Source organism: Chiloscyllium plagiosum, chromosome 39, assembly GCF_004010195.1.
Source record: "Chiloscyllium plagiosum isolate BGI_BamShark_2017 chromosome 39, ASM401019v2, whole genome shotgun sequence".
NCBI lineage: Eukaryota > Metazoa > Chordata > Chondrichthyes > Orectolobiformes > Hemiscylliidae > Chiloscyllium > Chiloscyllium plagiosum.
In genome coordinates, this window is record NC_057748.1 from 6,753,841 (window position 1) to 6,771,482 (window position 17,642).

A 17,642-nucleotide genomic window follows, 5' to 3' on the forward strand; every position below is an offset into this window, starting at 1 on the left:
TGACTGTTACACTGAGGGGTTGGGGGATGTTACTGAGCATTATACTGAGAAAGGGTGGGGGATGTTACTGAGTGTTACACAGAGAAGGATGGGGGATGTTACTGAGTGTTACACTGAGAGAAGGGTCTGGATGTTACTGTGTCTTACACTGAAGGGTTGTGGGATGTTACTGAGTGTTACACTGAGGGAAGGTGGGGGATGTTACTGAGTGTTACACTGAGACAGGTTGTGGGATGTTACTGAGAGAGGGATGGGGGAATGTTACTGAGTGTTACACTGAGACAGTTGTGGGATGTTACTGAGTGTTACACTGAGAGAGGGATGGGGGAATGTTGCTGAGTGTTACACTGGGAGAGGATGGGGGATGTTACTGAGTGTTACACTGAGAGAGGGATGGGGGGATGTTACTGAGTGTTACACTGAGTGGGGTGGGGATGTTACTTCGTGTTACACTGAAGGGGCTATGGGATGTTACTGAGTGTTACGCTGAGCTGGGTTGGGGATGTTACTTAGTGTTACACTGAAGGATGTGTGGGATGTTACTGAGTGTTACACTGAGAGAGAGATGGGGGATGTTATTGAGTGTTATACTGAGAGCGGGTTGGGGGATGTTACTGAGTGTTACACTGAGTGTTACACTGAGTGGGGTGGGGGGGTGTTACTGAGTGTTACACCCAGGGTCATTGGGATTATGAACATCACACCTAGGGGAATGAGTTACGTTGCAAGTGGATAATGACACTGCATTGTTTCTTTTTTGCCCAGTTTCCTGTGTGTTTCCAGAGATGACAAACCAATCCGACATTCATATTTCAGACCGTCACCCCAGCCTGGATGAATTGCCCAAACCTCCCTTTTCAAAGCATTGCAATTGGTTGGAAAGAAATCTACTTCTCTTGCTGACTATTCTTGGTAAGACTCTTTACCTAACTCTTCAGAGGCTGGCTTCCAGTCACCTGTCACCTTTTACTTACAAAGATCCTAGGGAGTGTTGCTGAGCAGAGACTTTGGAGTGCAGGTTCACAGCTCCTTGAAAATGGAGTTGCAGGTGGATAGGATAGTGAAGAAGGTATGCATTTCTTTATTGGTCAGAGTATTGAGTACAGGAGTTGGGAGGTCATGTTGCGGTTGTACAGGACATTGGTTAGGCCACTGCTGGAATATTGCATGCAATTCTGGTCTCCTTCCTATCAGAAAGATGTTCTGAAACTTGAAAGGATTCAGTAAAGATTTACAAGGATGTTGCCAGGGTTGGAGGATTTGAGCGATTGGGAGAAGTTGAACAGGCTGGAGCTGTTTTCCCTGGATTATCAGAGGCTGAGGGGTGACCTTATAGAGGTTTAGAAAATCATGAGGGGCATGGATAGGATAAATAGACAAAGTCTTTTCCTTGGGGTGGGGGAAGTCCAGAACTCGAGGGCATAGTTTTCAGGTGAGAGGGGAAAGATGTAAAAGACACCTAAGGGGCAACCTTTTCACTCAGAGGGTGGTACGTGTATGGAATGAGCTGCCAGAGGAAGTGGTGGAGGCTGGTACAATTGCAACATTTAAAAGGCATCTGGATGGGTATATGAATAGGAAGGGTTTGGAGGGATATGGGCTGGGTGCTGGCAGGTGGGACTAGATTGCGTTGGGATATCTGGTCGGCATGGACGGGTTGTACCGAAGGGTCTGTTTCCATGCTGTACATCTCTATGACTGTAAATTCATAGCCTTTGACAATAGCACTACACCTCATTGAGTCCGCGTTTCAACATGGCTGACATTCATCCTTTCATGTCAGCTTGAGCTCCCTGATTGGACCAGATTAACAACCTCAATCAGAGAACTCAGATTCTATGAGGTCCAGCTGACTCTCCTCATTACCTCACCAAAGACCCTTAGACAGCACCTTCCAAACTCAAGACCACTTCCATCCAGAAGGGCGAGGGCAGCAGTTACTTGGCAACACCACCACCTGCAAGTTCCCCTCCAAGTCACTCACCCCTCGATTTGGAAATATATTGTCGTTCCTTCACAGTCTTTGGGTCAAAATCCTGGAATTCCCTCCCTACCAGCACTGTGGGTCAACCCACAGCAAGTGGACTGAAGTGATTAAAGAAGGCAGCTCACCCCCACCTTCTCAAGGGCAACTAGGGACAGGCTATTAATGCTGGCCCAGCCAGCAATGCCCAAGTCCCACAGATGAGTAAATTAAAACAAGAATCACTTACCACTGATAGCAAAAATACCATCGCCAGGGGGGTTCGTTCTCTCTCTCTCTCTCTCTCTCTCTCTCTCTCTCTCTCTTCCCCCCACCCCACCATGCCACCTCAGACATGTACATAGCAGAGCTCCCCACCATCTGCCCACGGTGTATCATCCTATTTGGTAATGTCATCATCTCTCACCTTTCTCCATCCAGTCCTGGCGTGGGATTGGACCTGGAGCCACTGGCTCAGAGGTAGAGACAGGACTGCCACATACGATCAAGACTTAAATAAAACAGAGCAATTGGAAACGGAAGCAGAAATTGCCAGGGAAATGCAGCAGGTCTGGAGAGAGAAAGCAGTTAACGTTTCCACTCCAGTGAACCCTTCTTCAGGGCTATTAGTAACTGGGAAAAGGTGGTATATTTGTTGGCGACAAAGGATGGTAAGGGGGTAATCGATAGGTGGACATGGTGCCCAAGGAGAAACAAAGACAGCTGGGCAAAACGCTGGATAATGGAGACAAAGAAAAACTGTTAATGGGGACCATAGGTGAATGAAAATGGATTAGCTGTGTCATATGATGACCTGGCTAGGGTGGTTAAAAGACAATACAGGAAGGTGTCTAGCTCCTTTAAAAAATGATTGAACTCATTATTGAGTCCCCCAAGTGGATTTTCTGTTTTTCTTTGTCACCATCAGCACTTACATTTCTCAATAAAAACCAAAAGAACTCAGTTCTGAGGAAGGGTCACTGGAGTCGAAGCATTAACTCTGCTTTCTCTCCACAGATGCTGCCAGACCTGCTGAGCCTTCCCAGCAATTTCTGTTTTGGTGTCTTAGATTTCTAAGCTCTGTTCATATTTTCAGCAAATTGTTTTGCACCTTTTTTTTCCAAACTTAACAAAAGAAGTCAAAATTGCCGGAGAAACTCAGCAGGTCTGGCAGCATCTGTAGAGAGAGAGAAACGGAGTTCGAGGTCCAGTATAACTATTCTCTCGAGGTTTGTTTTCTCTCTGCACAGATGTCGCCAGACCTGCTGAGCTCCCCCAGCACTTTGTTTTTATTTTTCCTTAATTCTTACACAAGGTGTCATTGGTAAGGTCAACGTTTCTTTCCCATTCCTATTTCCATCTAAACTGAGATTTGTGAAGCAATTTCAGAGTTAAGCACGCTGCTCATTACTGAGCCAGAAGGGGTTTCACAACAACTGCTAATCCTTGTCATGGTAGCCATCACTGATGCCTGGTCCACCAGTCAACGTGTTCAGCAAATTTAATAAACACCTCTGGCTCCGGTGGGACTTGAACTTGCATCTCCTGGCCCAGAGAAGGACATTACTCCTGCACTTCAAGAACACCATGCAGACACATCCCGAGTTGTGGACAGGTTCTGTTCGAGAGTCTGTTTGAAGGTTGCTTTGTACCCACATCGGAACACAGCGTAAAGCAGCCGTTCATAAGCACAGGAAATATTTATATGCCAGGTCCTGATAATGACATCCCTGTACAAAGCGGTGTTTGTAAGTCAGGGATACCCGTGTTACCAGATTTACTCACTGAACTCAAATAGCAGCCTCAGTGGGATTCGAACCCCTGTCCCAAGATTATCCCACTGGATTACTTGTCCAGTGACATTGCAACCAAGTTAGTGCCTCCCAGTGGGATCTGTGCACAGCAAGCTCCCACGAGCAGCCATGTGATAATGTCCTGATCATTTGTTGATGGAGGGTTAGACCAGGACACTAGGCACTTATTCCTTCTCAAACTCGGGCCTAGGGTCTACCAGTGAGGGCAAAGGGGGAGCAGACAGGCACTTGGATTCATATCTGATCTGAGAGACAACACTGGGGCCAGTGCAGCACTCCGCAGTCCCCTTTGAAGTGGATCAGCCTGGGTTACGTGCTCAAGAATGCACTGCCAACAGTGGGAGTAGAGTCAGATACATTAGGGACATTTAAGCAACACTTGGATAGGCACACGGAAGATAGTAAAATGTAGGGTATGTAGCTTAGTTTGATCTTGGAGTAGGATAAAGGGTCAGCACAATATTGAAGGCCGAAGGGCCTTCGCTGTGCTATGTTCTATGTAAGCCACTGGAGTGGAAGCCCAATCTTCTGATGTGGAGACATCCCACACAGAGCCACAGCTCACACCAGGTTGGGGAGGCGGGGGGGGGGGAGGGGGGGTGGTGTGTGTGGGGGGGGCTCGTTCCTGCCAAGATTAAAATATGTCAAAGTATATTACAGAATAATTTGAGTTGAAAGTTGCAGGTCATGCAATACAATTCAGCTTGTCGCTGTTCAGTATGTTCCTCTCTTAACTGCCTCAAAGTAACTCTCAAACTCTTGATTAGCCCACAGATATGCAGTTTAGGAAGGGTTGGCCATGCTAAATTACCCATCGTGTCCAGGGATGTGCAGGTTAGTGTGGTTTGGCCATGCCAAATTACCCATCGTGTCCAGGGATGTGCAGATTAGGGTGGATTGGCCATGCTAAATTGTCCCATAGTGTCCAGGGATGTTCAGGTTAGGGTGGATTGGCTATGCTAAATGGCCAATAGTGTCCAGGGATGTGCAGGTTAGGGTGGATTGGTCATGCTAAATTGTCCCATAGTGTCCAGGGATGTTCAGGTTAGGGTGAATTTGCCATGCTAAATTTCCCATAGTGTCTAGGGATGTGCAGGTCAGGGTGGATTGGCCATGCTAAATTTCCCATAGTGTCCAGGGATGTGCAGGTTAGGTGGATTAGCTGTGGGAAATGCAAGGTTAGAGAGAATGGGTGGACCTGGGTGGGATGCTCTTCATGGGGTCAGTGTAGACTTGATGGGCTGAATGGCCTGCTTCCACACTGGAGGGATTCTGTGATTCTATCTACTACATGTCAGGAATACGACCCAAGGGCGAAACAATTCAAACTGAAAACTGCAGGAAGTGCAATAGGAATTGAACTATCCCCCATGCACTGTGTTCCACTCTGAGAAGCCTCTGTGCAAATTTTTATATTCAAAGTGAACACTTCTACTGGGTATACAGCCCAGGGGGTACCACACTGTACCAGTCCCTCAATGTTGCATTAATTTGTTAAACCAAACCAGGCAGGTTGCAGAGTAAAGTAACATCTCTTTTAGATCAGCATTGCTGAACATGTCAAGCCAATTTGCCCACAATAATTTGCACACAGCAATTTCCAGCCTCCGCAGTGTTTTGTATTGATCTATGTGGAGGTTATTGATTGATGGAGTATCTCTAGCACTTACAGAGCATTACTGTCGGGAACACTGGCCTGTGTGTGTAGTTGAGAGATAATGCTGCAACCTGTTCAGTTACAAAGGTTTGCTTTCGGGGCCCGGCTTGGACTCATGTTAACCTCTGATACCAGCTAGACCCCCCTCTTAACCAAATCGGTTTGACCCAAACGTCACAGTTAGGCCCTTGTTATCCTTCAAAATTAAACACCGACATTGAAGACGGGTTAGATCAATGAATGGCGCTCTTTGTTCCAATCGGGTAGGAAGCAGAGCAGGTGATGCAGTGGGGCATGTTTTTGCCCCTCACCTTGCTGAGCGTATGGTAGTCCCTTTGTGGCCCAGGGGTTATGACAGCCTTTTGAAACCATCTCCAGAGCTCGAAATTTGTTGTTCCATATATGGAAATCACCCAGACTCCTGGAACGAGATCCTGGAGGGGTGTGTTTGTGTGTGTGCGTGTGTATCCGTAGTGTGTGTGTGTCTGTGTAACTGTATTGTGTGTGTGTGTATCCGTATTGTGTATGTGTGTGTCGGTGTAACTGTATTGTGTATGTGTGTGTGCGCGTGTTTGTTTGTGGAAGTATTCTTTGAAAGATAATCTTTCTCATTGCTGGGGGTGTGTGTGTGTATATCTGCAGTGTGCATCTCTGTATGTCCATAGTGTGTGTATGTGTGTATGTGTGTGTGTATCTGTATTTTGTGTTTGTTCGTCTGTGGAAGTATTTTTTAAAAGATAGTATTTCTCATTGCAGTGTGTGTGTATATGTGTATTATGTGTGTATCCGTATTGTGTGTTTGCTCATTGCCCTGTTTGATGACCACTGTACCTGTACATAGTTGGGGTTTGGTTAGCTCATTTGGCTGGACAGCTGGTTTTTGCGGTGCAAAGTGACTCCAATAACAGGGGTTCAATTCCTGCACCAGCCGAGATTACCCTTCAGGGCTGTCTTTCTTATCCTTTCCCCTTGACTGAGGCATGATCACCCTCTGGTTAAACCACCACCAATCATCTCTCTCTCAAATGAGTGAGTAGCCCTCTTGGGTAAAGGTAACTTTGCATGGTTATGTATCTGAGGAGAAAGTGAGGACTGCAGATGCTGGAGATCAGAGCCGAAAATGTGTTGCTGGAAAAGCGCAGCAGGTCAGGCAGCATCCAGGGAACAGGAGAATCGACGTTTCGGGCATAAGTTATGTATCTGGTCCACTCTACATCACACAATCAAAAGCTTGTGTTTGCAGGATTAAGCTGCTGGTTCCCTCAAGTGTGGAGCAGTTTGCAATGAATCAGAAGGTAAATTTAACACAGGGATGTTTGATTCTTTAATCCTGTTTGATTTTATTGTCATTGTAGTTGTTGTTTGTGGAATTGTGACATTCTGTGAGTTGTTAGTCCTTCATTCTCACTGAGTTTGACCTTTGTAGGGGGTTGGGACGGGGTGGAGAGAGAAAGCGTAGTGTTTTCAGCTGCACTACAGTGAAAATGAAAAGAAGTTGCATTTATAGAGCAATTTTTCTAACCTCTGCGTGTCCCAAATTGACTCCTATTCAACAAAGTACCTCTAAAGTATAACTGTTGTTACAACATGGAAAATATAATACTGTTCTGAAGGGTGGGAAGAGATTTTACTGAGGGATCTAACTCTTACTGAAGGGGATTGACAAAGTAGATATAGAGCAGATGTTTCCCCTTGTGGGGCAATCTGGAAGGAAAGTTTGTAGTTTTAGGATAAGGGTCGGCAGATTTAAAACAGAGATGAGGAGGAAGGACTTCTCTCGAATGGTCATGAATCTGTGCAGTTCACGTCCGCCGAGTGCAGTGCATGCTGGGACATTGAGTAAGATTAAGGAGGAGATAGACAGATTTTTAATTAGTAACAGGTTATTGAGAGCAGACAAGAAGGTGGAGGTTATAGAATCTCTACAGCATGGCCATTCAGCTCATTGAGTTCACTCAAACCCTCCAAAGAGCATCCCACCCAGACCCACCTCCCTGCCCTATCCCTGTAACCCTGCACTTCCCATGGCTAACCCCCCTAGCCTACACATCCCTGTGCACTACAGGGCAATTTCCCATGGCCAATCCACCCTACCCTGCACATTTTTGGATTGTGGGAGGAAACCCGAACACCTGAAGGAAACCCACACAGACGCCTTTCACCAAGAGCCACCCTATTTTAAGTTACAGTGTCTCCATAATGAGGCAGGCCAGAGAGGAAAATGGAGGAAAGGGTGCTCTCCAGGTCCCACTACCCCATAGGGCATCCTGCCTCATCGACCTAAAGTCTGTTGGTTGACGATCAATCTGTCATGTCATGTGACCCATGGCAGACTCCTGAGGAACATCAACTTCAAGGCAAGTAAGTCCGACGATGATTTGTCGATGGGGGGGTTATCGGAGACATACAGCTTCCCTGTTCTTTTCGAAATACTGTCAAAGGATCTATTGTGTCGACTCAAGGATAGAGACAGGGTCTTGGTTTCAATGACTTAACTGAAACACAATGTATCCCAAGATGGCGCCATTCTCTCAGTAATGCCCAGGGTGGATCTGCCTGCCTTATGGACTTTGGTTTCTGGAACCCACAAGCTTAGAACCAAAAAAAAAACGCAGGCGTTACAGCACAGAAAAAGGCCGCTCGGCCCACTGCTGGCTGAGATAAAAACCTGACTATCCACTCATTCTCATCCCACCTTGCAATGCCTCATGGCAGCCTTACAGGTTACAGTTGCAGACCAAAGCTCCCTTTACGATGAGCTGAGGGCTTCTGCCGACACCGTCAAACTGGACAGTGAGTTCCTGCGACTCACCAACCTCTCCAGGTGGAGAACAACCTTTCCTCATGATCCCTATAGTCATAAAAAGGTGGGGGGGGGGGTTATCCTGAGAGACACAGGTCAGTGTACAGATTTCTCCCTGTGAGAAAGAGGGGACTGAGACACAGGTCAGTGTACAAATATTTCTCTGTGAGAAAGTGGAGACTGAGAGACACCAGTTAGTGTGCAGTGATCTCCCTGAATGAGGGAGAGGGAACTGAGAGAGACAGGTCGGTGTACCGATATCTCCCTGTGAAAGAGGGGACTGAGAGACACCAGTTAGTGTGCAGTGATCTCCTTGAGTGAGGGAGAGGGGACTGAGAGACACCAGTTAGTGTGCAGTGATCTCCTTGAGTGAGGGAGAGGGGACTGAGAGACACTAGTCAGTGTAGAGAAATCTCCAAGAGATCAGTAGGTGTACAGATACCTCCCTCAGAGGGAGAGAGAGGAGGGACTGAGCGACATCAGGCATTGTACAGATATCTCCCTGAGAGAGAGATAGAGAGAGACAGGGGATTGAGAGCCTCTAATCAGTGTAGCAATATCTCCCTGAGAGACACTAATAAGTGAATAGATATCTTCCTCAGACAGAGAGAGAGGGGGAACTGCGAGACACCAGTCAGTGTACAGACAACTCCCTCAGAGAGAGGGAACTGCGAGGCACCAGTCAGTGTACAGATATCTCCTTAGAGAGAGAGAGGGGACTGAGAGACTTCAGTTAGTGTCCAGATACCTCCCGTTTTTAATGCTGAAGATTATGTTGCATCTTTGAAGTCTAGATCTGCTCTTTAAGAGCGGATTACTGATGGCAGTATCACATGTTTTCACTTGAGTCAGAGAGCCTGCATTAATTCCTGTTTCCTTTAACCTCTGTGACAGCCCTGAAATTACTTCTTGATCAGAAGGGATTGGAATTTCATTAGGGATTCAATGTTTCTGTGTAAATCCGAGGTAAATAAGAAATTAAAGCAGGGCCTAATCCCTCAGATAACTGCTGTTGGCATTTTTTTTAATCAACTTTTGCTTGGCATTTGAAGAGACGCAAGGATGGTCTACTCAAAGTCATTGAGACTGACCGTCTCGTGCAAACACACGCACTCTCGCAATTCGTCGAGGGAATGAGTGTCTTTGCTGTTCATTAAGGTGGCTTAAAATCTAAATATCAGATTGAATCTCTGCAGTGGTTTTCTCTCAACCTCGCTATCAGGAAACCCTATTTTGTAAGACGCAAAATCTCAACTCACTTTGATGAGGGTGTGTACAAGTCCCAGGTTTGAGGACTGGGTAGGTACACCCTGGGCAGCGCTGAGAGGAGACCACAGCATCAGGGGTACTGCCTTGCAAAAAAATGTGGCCTTTCTGTCCAATCAGTGGATAGAAAGGATCCTCGCGCATCACGTTGAAGGGGAACAACTGGAGATCTCCTTGGTGTCCTGATCAATAACGATCCCTCAACTCAAAAATCGGACTTCACAAGTCGAGAGTATGTGGAGGGTGGGTTAACATGGGCTAGAGAGAAAGGAACTGAAATAAGTGGAATTTATCAAGACAGATTTGATTTAGCTCCCTGGTTTTCACTTTTTCTCTCACTGATGGTTTTTGTCCTATTGCTCAGGTCGGCAGTGTTTGTCATGTTATGTTGGGAGATGGAGTTATTTAGTAAAATACAATGAAAAGGGCAGAGTTGCCTCCCAGTGGAGGGCTTCTGGGTCAAGGAAAAGGTCACAAAGGGAAAGGTGGAAACGGGTTTGAGCTAAACTCTAATTTATAACAAAAATCTTTATAAAGATTTTAAAGTGCGGCACAGTGGCTCAGTGGTTAGCACAGCTGCCTCACAGCACCAGTGTCCTAGGTTCGATTCCAGCCTCGGGCGATTGTCTGTGTGGAGTTTGCACGTTCTCCTCGTGTCTGCGTGGGTTTCCTCTAGGTGCTCCTGTTTCCTCCCACAGTCCAGAAATGTGCAGGTCAGGTGAATTGATCATGGGAAATTGCCCATAGTGTTAGGTGCATTGGTCAGAGGGAAATGGGTCTGGGTGGGATACTCTTCGGAGGGTCAGTGTGGACTGGTCGAGCCAAAGGGCCTGTTTCCACACTGTAGGGAATCTAATCTAATCTAAATCGCTGAAAGTCTTTCTCCTGATTAAATGGATACAACTCTGTTCAACAAACCCCACCCCTGTGCAAGTTCCCCTCCAAGCCACTCACTATCATAACTTGAAAATATATTGTATCTTCACTGTCAAATTTCTGGAATTCTTTCCCAGACTGCATTATGGGTGTCCTGACTACAAATGGACTGCAGCGGTTCAAGAAGGCAGCTCACCACTCCCTTCTCAAGAGCAACTAGGGACAGGCAATAAATGGCCCAGCCAGCGTTGCTCATATCTCATACACAGAAAGAAAATAAATTCCTTCTGATTTTATGAGTAATGTGTAACAGACCAGACCAGGCCTCATCAAAGTATTTTAAGAAAGTAGCCTAGATCCTAATTTCTTCTTATTTTAAAGGTAAATGTGAGATGCTGTACTCCAGATGCAATTCAATTGATCAAACTACTCAACTTGGAGCAAAGCACAATTTATTCAAACACTATAGTTAAAATACAACAAAAGAAAGAAGAACTGGGAATAACCTAACACGACTGGAAAACTTCACTGAATAATACAGACAGTAACGAGTACTAATTAACTGCTCCAATGTAGCAATATCCCATAAACACACCCTTGGCAAAAGGCAAATTCAAGAATAGAATGCCTCACATGCAGTTCTTCAATTCAAGAGGAAAGAACATCAAAAGACAATTCTGAGAGACGATTCAGAGAGAGAGAGTTTAGCAGCTGGCAGAGATTCACTACTTCCAAGTCTGCTGAGACCCCAGCAACAACTGCCTAAAGCTAATGGAAAATCCTGGTTCTGTGAGAGCTTGACAACACCCACTCAGGCTGCTTCTATTGTTCCATTTTTTTAAAAAAACCCTAAGCTTCAAAAAGTGTTTATCTCCTTAGAGACTGCTTGGCACCTGTCCCCTAATCTCTGTCTAAAAGAAAAAAGGACAAACACGCCTCTGAAAGCTACAGCACTTTTACAGATGACGGGAACATCTGCTGGCGGTCACCCCAGAGAATACCCCTCAAATTCAGCATTGGGAGGAAAAAATTCAACTTACACTTCCATCTGGGACTCTTCATTGGTTTTAGTTTAAAAAACGTTCTGGTTATTATCACGCGGTTTTATAAGGCGCTTGCTGTTTGCAAATTGGCTGCTTTATTTCCTATATCATAACAGCGATGAGACTTCAAAATACATCTTTACCATCCTTTAGAATTGCCTGAGCTGCTAAAATATGCTAGCACAAATGCAAGTCTTTCATGTAAAGTTATACTGCACAGAAGCAGACCCTTCAGCCCAACCTGTCCATGCTGACCAGGTTTCCTAAACGGAACTAGTCGCATTTGCCTGCATTTAGTCCATATCCCTCTTGTTGTGATTGTAATAAGGTCAGCCAGGTGGACCTCATAGATTCTGAGTTCCCTGAGTGGGAGTTTTACACTTGTTCAATCAGGTCCTGGCTGACAGATAATCAGGAGTGTCAGGGGTTCTGCTCACTCTAGGAGCCAGCTCTGAGTGAGCAGGGTCAGTGTCATGTACTATGCCTGCGTAAATAAAGAATGACTTGGTGACAGGATACCATGGAGTTATTTCACCTCTAAACCTTTCCTTTCCGTGTCCCTGTCCAAACGCCTTTTAAATGTTGCAATTGTATCCATCTCTGCCACTTCCTCTGGCAGCTCATTCCAGACACGCACTATTCTCTGTGTTAAAAGTTGCTCCTTGGGTCACTTTTATATCTTTCCTCTCTCACCCTAAACCTATGCCCTCTAGTTTTAGACTCACCCACACTGGAGAAAAGACCTTGGCTATTCACCTTATCCATGCCCCTTATGACTTTATAAACTTCTATAAGGTCACCCGTCAATGGGCGGCATGGTGGCACAGTGGTTAGCACTGCTGTCTCACAGCACCAGGGTCCCAGGTTCGATCTCCGCCTTGGGCATCTGTCTGTGTGGAGTTTGCACATTCTCCCTATGTCTGCGTGGGTTTCCTCCGGGTGCTCCGGTTTCCTCTCACAGTCCAAAGATGTGCAGGTCAGGTGAATTGGCCATGCTAAATTGCCCATAGTGTTAGGTGCATTAGTCGGAGGGAAATGGGTATGGGTGGGTTACTTTTCGGCCCAACTTGTTTCCACACTGTAGGTAATCTAATCTCATTGGATGGCAGAACGGGGCCGAATAGCCGACCAGTATTTTCTATGTTCCTGTCTCGAGATTTTAGCCCAAATAAACTCAGTGTTTAAAATAATCTTGACACCCCGGTGACTGTTCAATGAAGATTCCAAGTGTCACTGTTGAGACAAATCTAATGCAATCAATCTCCTACGCTCCAGGGAATAAAAGTCCCAGCATATCCAGCCTCTCCTAATAACTCCAACCCTTCAGTCTTGGTAACATCCTTGTGAATCATTTCTTTTCTCTCCTCTCCCATTTAATAATATCCTTCCTACAGCTCTTGGTCTGTGAGTTTGTGTTGTATCGGAGTCTGATTCCAGTTTAACCTTTTGTGCTTCAGGGGTCATTCTGGGGGCAGTGTTTGGTTGTCTTCTACGCATGGTTCCTGACCTGGGCCCCAACTTCCTCCTCCTCGTCTCCTTCCCTGGTGACATCCTGATGCGAATGCTCAAGATGCTGATCCTCCCGCTCGTCATCTCCAGTTTGATCTCAGGTGAGAAATCGTGATGGCTGTTTCTTTCGTTATTCATTCCTGCAAATGTGGGTGTAGCTGGTCAGGCCAGTATTTATTACCCAGAGGGCAGTTGAGAGTTGGCCACTTTCCTGCGGGTCTGGAGCCACATGTAGACCAGACTGGGTGCGGAAGGCAGATTTCCTTCCTTAAAATTTAGAACTCTGAAGAGGAATCATACTGACTCAAAATGTTAACTATTTCTCTCACCCTACAACGTGATTGTAATGTGAGGTAAAGTCACCCTGAAGTAGCTCAGTGAACCAGATGGGATTTTGCAACAATCAGTAATTATTTCACTATTGTCTTAACCCCAGATTTCCTTTTTTATTGAGTTCGATCTGCTGTGACATGATTTGAACTTGGGTCCACAGGACATTCCTGGGTCTCTGGATTAATCATCCTTCCTGATCATCATCCCCGGGGAAGGGCTTCACCTGGAATGTTGACTCTTCTGCTCCTGGGATGTTGCCTGATTGGCTGTGCTTTTCCAGTAACCACACTCTTGTCTCTGGATTAATAGTGCAGCGATAATACCACCGCGTCATTGCCTCCACCAGCCTTTCTCCTCCTTTGCCTTCTGGCTCCACACTCGCTGTACCAGCATCATGCTTCAGCTGTGAGCTATTCAGCAACAGAATGTATCACAGGGAGTTTGTTAGCTCGGATGGCTGGTCTGTAATGTGGGAAAATACCAACGCTATGGGTTCAATTCCTGCGACAGCTGAGGTTACTATGAAGGAATCTCCTTCACAATCTCTCCCCTCCTTGAGGTATGTGGCCCTCTGATTAAACTAACACCAGTCCTGGCGATGTACAGCACGGAAACAGACCCTTCGGTACAACTCATCTGTGCCGATCAGATATCCTAACCTAATCTAGTCCTATTTGCCAGCACCCGGCCCGTATCCCTCCAAACCCTTCCTATTCATATACCCATCCAGTTGCCTTTTAAATGTTGCAATTGTACCAGCCTCCACCACTTCCTCTGACAGCTCATTCCATACATGTACCACCCTCTGTGTGAAAAAGTTGCCCCTTAGGACCCTTTTAAATCTTTCCGCTCTCATCCTAAACCTATGCCCTCTACTTCTGGACTCCCCCCATCCCAATGAAGAGACCTTGTCTATTTATTGATGTCTCTCACGATTTTATAAACCTCAATAAGGTCATCCCTCAGCCTCTGATACTCCAGGGAAAACAGCTCCAGCCTCTCCCTATATCTCAAACCCTCCAGCCCTCTCTCTCTAATGATGGTCTGGCAAGATTCTGGTGACTTCACCTTGCATTATAATCACATTAAAGGCCGTGGAGAAGAGTTAATGTTTCAAGTCTGGTACAATTATTATAGAGTCATAGAGATGTACACTGAAACAGACCCTTTGGTCCATGCCGACCAGATATCCCAACCCAATCTAGTCTCACCTGCCAGCACCCAGCCCATATCCCTCCAAATGTTTCAAGTCTGGTACAATTATTATAGAGTCATAGAGATGTACATGAAACAGACCCTTTGGTCCAACCCGTCCATGCCGACCAGATATCCCAACCCAATCTAGTCTCACCTGCCAGCACCCAGCCCATATCCCTCCAAACCCTTCCTATTCATATACCCATCCAGATGCCTTTTAAATGTTGTAATTGTACCAGGCTTCTCCACATCCTCTGGCAGCTCGTTCCATACACGTACCACCCTCTGCGTGAAAAGGTTGCTTCTTCGGTCTCTTTTAAATCTTTCTCATCTCACCCTAAACATATGACCTCTAGTTCTGGACTTCCCCACCCCAGGGAAAAGACTTTGTCTATTTATCCTCAGCCTATTCAACCTTTCCCTGTAGCTCAAATCCTCCAATCCTGGCAACATGCTGTAAATCTTTTCTGAACCCTTTCAAGTTTCCCAACATCCTTCCAATAGGAAGGAGACCAGAATTGCACGCAATATTCCAACAGTGGCCTAACCAATGTCCTGTACAGCTGCAACATGACCTCCTAACGCCTGTACCCAGTACTCTGACCAATAAAGGAAAGCATACCAAATGCCTTCCTCACTATCCTATCTACCTGCGACTCCAATTTCAAGGAGCTATGAACCTGCACTCCAAGGTCTCGGCAACACTCCCCAGTACCTTACCATTGAGTTTATAAGTCCTGCTAAGATTTGCTTTCCCAAAATGCAGCACCTCACATTTATCTGAATTTAACTCCATCTGCCACTTCTCAGCCCATTGGCCCATCTGGTCAAGATCCTGTTGTAATCTGAGGTAACCTTCTTCACTGTCCACTACTTTTGGTGTCATTTGCAAACTTACTAACTATACCTCTTATGCTCACATTCAAATAATTTATGTAAATGATGAAAAGTAGAGAGCCCAGCACTGATCCTTGTGGCACTCAACTGGTCACAGGCCTCCAGTCTGAAAAGCAACCCTCCACCACCACCCTCTGTCTTCTACCTTTGAGCCAGTTCTGTATCCAAATGGTTATTTCTCCCTGTATTCCGTGAGGTCTAACCTTACTAACCAGTTTCCCATGGGGAACCTTGTCGAACGCCTTACTGAATTCTTCAGAGTTCTAAACTCTGTTTCGCTCTCCACAGATGCCATGAGACCTGCTGAGTTTCTCCAGCAATTTCTGTGGTTTCCTGTATAGGTATCCCCTGCTATATAAAAAAAAGTAGAGTGTTCCTATGGAACCTTTTGCCAGCCAAAATGGCATGAAGTGAAGAAGCATTAACTTATATGGGAAAAATTTTGCCTTTTCCCGTAAAAGTGAAAATCCTCTTTGGATTTCTTTTGGTTCGCAATAACAGATACTAATGTAGGTCTATTGTAATAGGGAAGTGGCACGTAGTGAAGTTTTGAAAGTGGGGGCTACCTGTATCTGTAGTATCTTGCGTTTGCTTTGGTTGCGAGACAGATTGAGTAAGCTCTCGCTGGAGAGGCCGACCTGGGTGCGATGGGTGAAATGGTGCCCCTCATGATTCCATAAAGACAGATGAAAGGGAGGATCTGACTCTCAGTAGCTCCGGCTCATAGATTCAAACAGCACAGAAGAGGCCGCTTGGCCCATTGAGCCTGTGCACAGGATCCCTAGGGCAGTGCATGGACCAATGCCCAGAATATCCGCCATCAAAGCCTTTATCAGTCTTTGGCTTCATTTTGCAGTTCCCAGTCTCGCAGGAAGCTTCCGAAATTCAATATTAAACACCTGGACACTTGGAGGTAGCTTGGGTGGAAAATCACTTGGACGTTCACAAAAACAATTGCATACATTCCTAATTTCCATTCAAAAAGTTTTAGATATGGTGAGTAGAGGGTGGAAAGGTCATTGACGGGCTGGTGAAGGGTGAGAGGTCATGTGATGTAACCTCCAAGAATAAGTTAGCAACCCAAGAAAGTTAGGACCCCAGATGTTGTGTGTAACCACAGTTTTCCCTCGCAATTTCCAAACTGGGTTGATATCGAGTGGGGCATTTGTGTCATTTCTCATAAGACCGTAAGAAAGAATAGACCATTCGGCCCATTAATCCTGCTTTACCAGTTAAGAAAATTGTGTCTTATCTGTGGGACGTCATGTTGTGGTTGTACAAGACATTGGTGAGGCCTTTTCTGTGTCCAGTTCTGGTCACCCTGTTATGGGAAGGATATTATTAAACTGGAGAGGATTCAATCGAGATTTACCAAGGTGTTGCTGGGAATGAAAGGTTTGAGTTATCAGGAGAGGCTAGATAGATTAGATTAGATTAGATTACTTTACAGTGTGGAAACAGGCCCTTCGGCCCAACAAGTCCACACCGACCCGCCGAAGCGTAACCCACCCATACCCCTACATTTACCCCTTACCTAACACTACAGGCAATTTAGCATAGCCAATTCACCTGACCTGCACATCTTTGGACTGTGGGAGGAAACCGGAGCACCCGGAGGAAACCCACGCAGACACGGGGAGAACGTGCAAACTCCACACAGTCAGTCGCCTGAGGCGGGAACTGAACCCGGGTCTCTGGCGCTGCGAGGCAGCAGTGCTAACCACCGTGCCGCCCATCAGATAGACTAGGACATTTTTCATTGGAGTGTAGGAGGTTGAGGGGGTGACCTTACAGTGGTTTATAAAATCATGAGGGGTATAAATAAGGTGACTGGCAGGTGGCTTTTTCCTAGAGTGGGGTTTTCAAGACAAGGGGGCATATTTTTAAGGGGAGAGGAGAGAGATTTAAGAAAGATATGAGGGGCAATTCTTTTACCCAGTGTGTGGTTTGCGTGTGGAATGAACCTCCAGAGGAAGTGGTGGATGTGGGTGCAGTTGCAATGTTTAAAAGACATTTGGGTAAGTATATCAATAAGAAATGATTGGAGGGACATAGGTCAAGTTTGGATTATTGTCAGCATGGACTGGTTGAACTGAGGGGTCTGTTTCTGTGCGGTATGGCTCAATGACTATGAGGTAAAAACAATAACTGCAGATGCTGGAAACCAGATTCTGGATCAGTGGTGCTGGGAGAGCACAGCAATTCAGGCAGCATCCAACGAGCAGCGAAATTGACGTTTCGGGCAAAAGCCCTTCATCAGGAATAAAGGCAGAGAGTCTGAAGC

The 17,642-nt window shown here is 46.0% G+C and overlaps 1 protein-coding gene across 2 annotated transcripts in view; it reads left to right on the forward strand.

The window, feature by feature from the left end:
• Positions 1 to 17,642, forward strand: part of LOC122542186 (excitatory amino acid transporter 2-like) — a 42,404-nt gene that overhangs the window by 6,789 nt on the left and 17,973 nt on the right. For both annotated transcript variants that reach the window (XM_043679633.1, XM_043679634.1), the window contains exons 2-3: positions 766 to 912; positions 12,880 to 13,032. In XM_043679633.1, coding sequence (XP_043535568.1) covers positions 786 to 912; positions 12,880 to 13,032 — 280 coding nt within the window. In that variant the 5' untranslated portion in view covers positions 766 to 785. The remainder of the gene's footprint in view (positions 1 to 765; positions 913 to 12,879; positions 13,033 to 17,642) is intronic.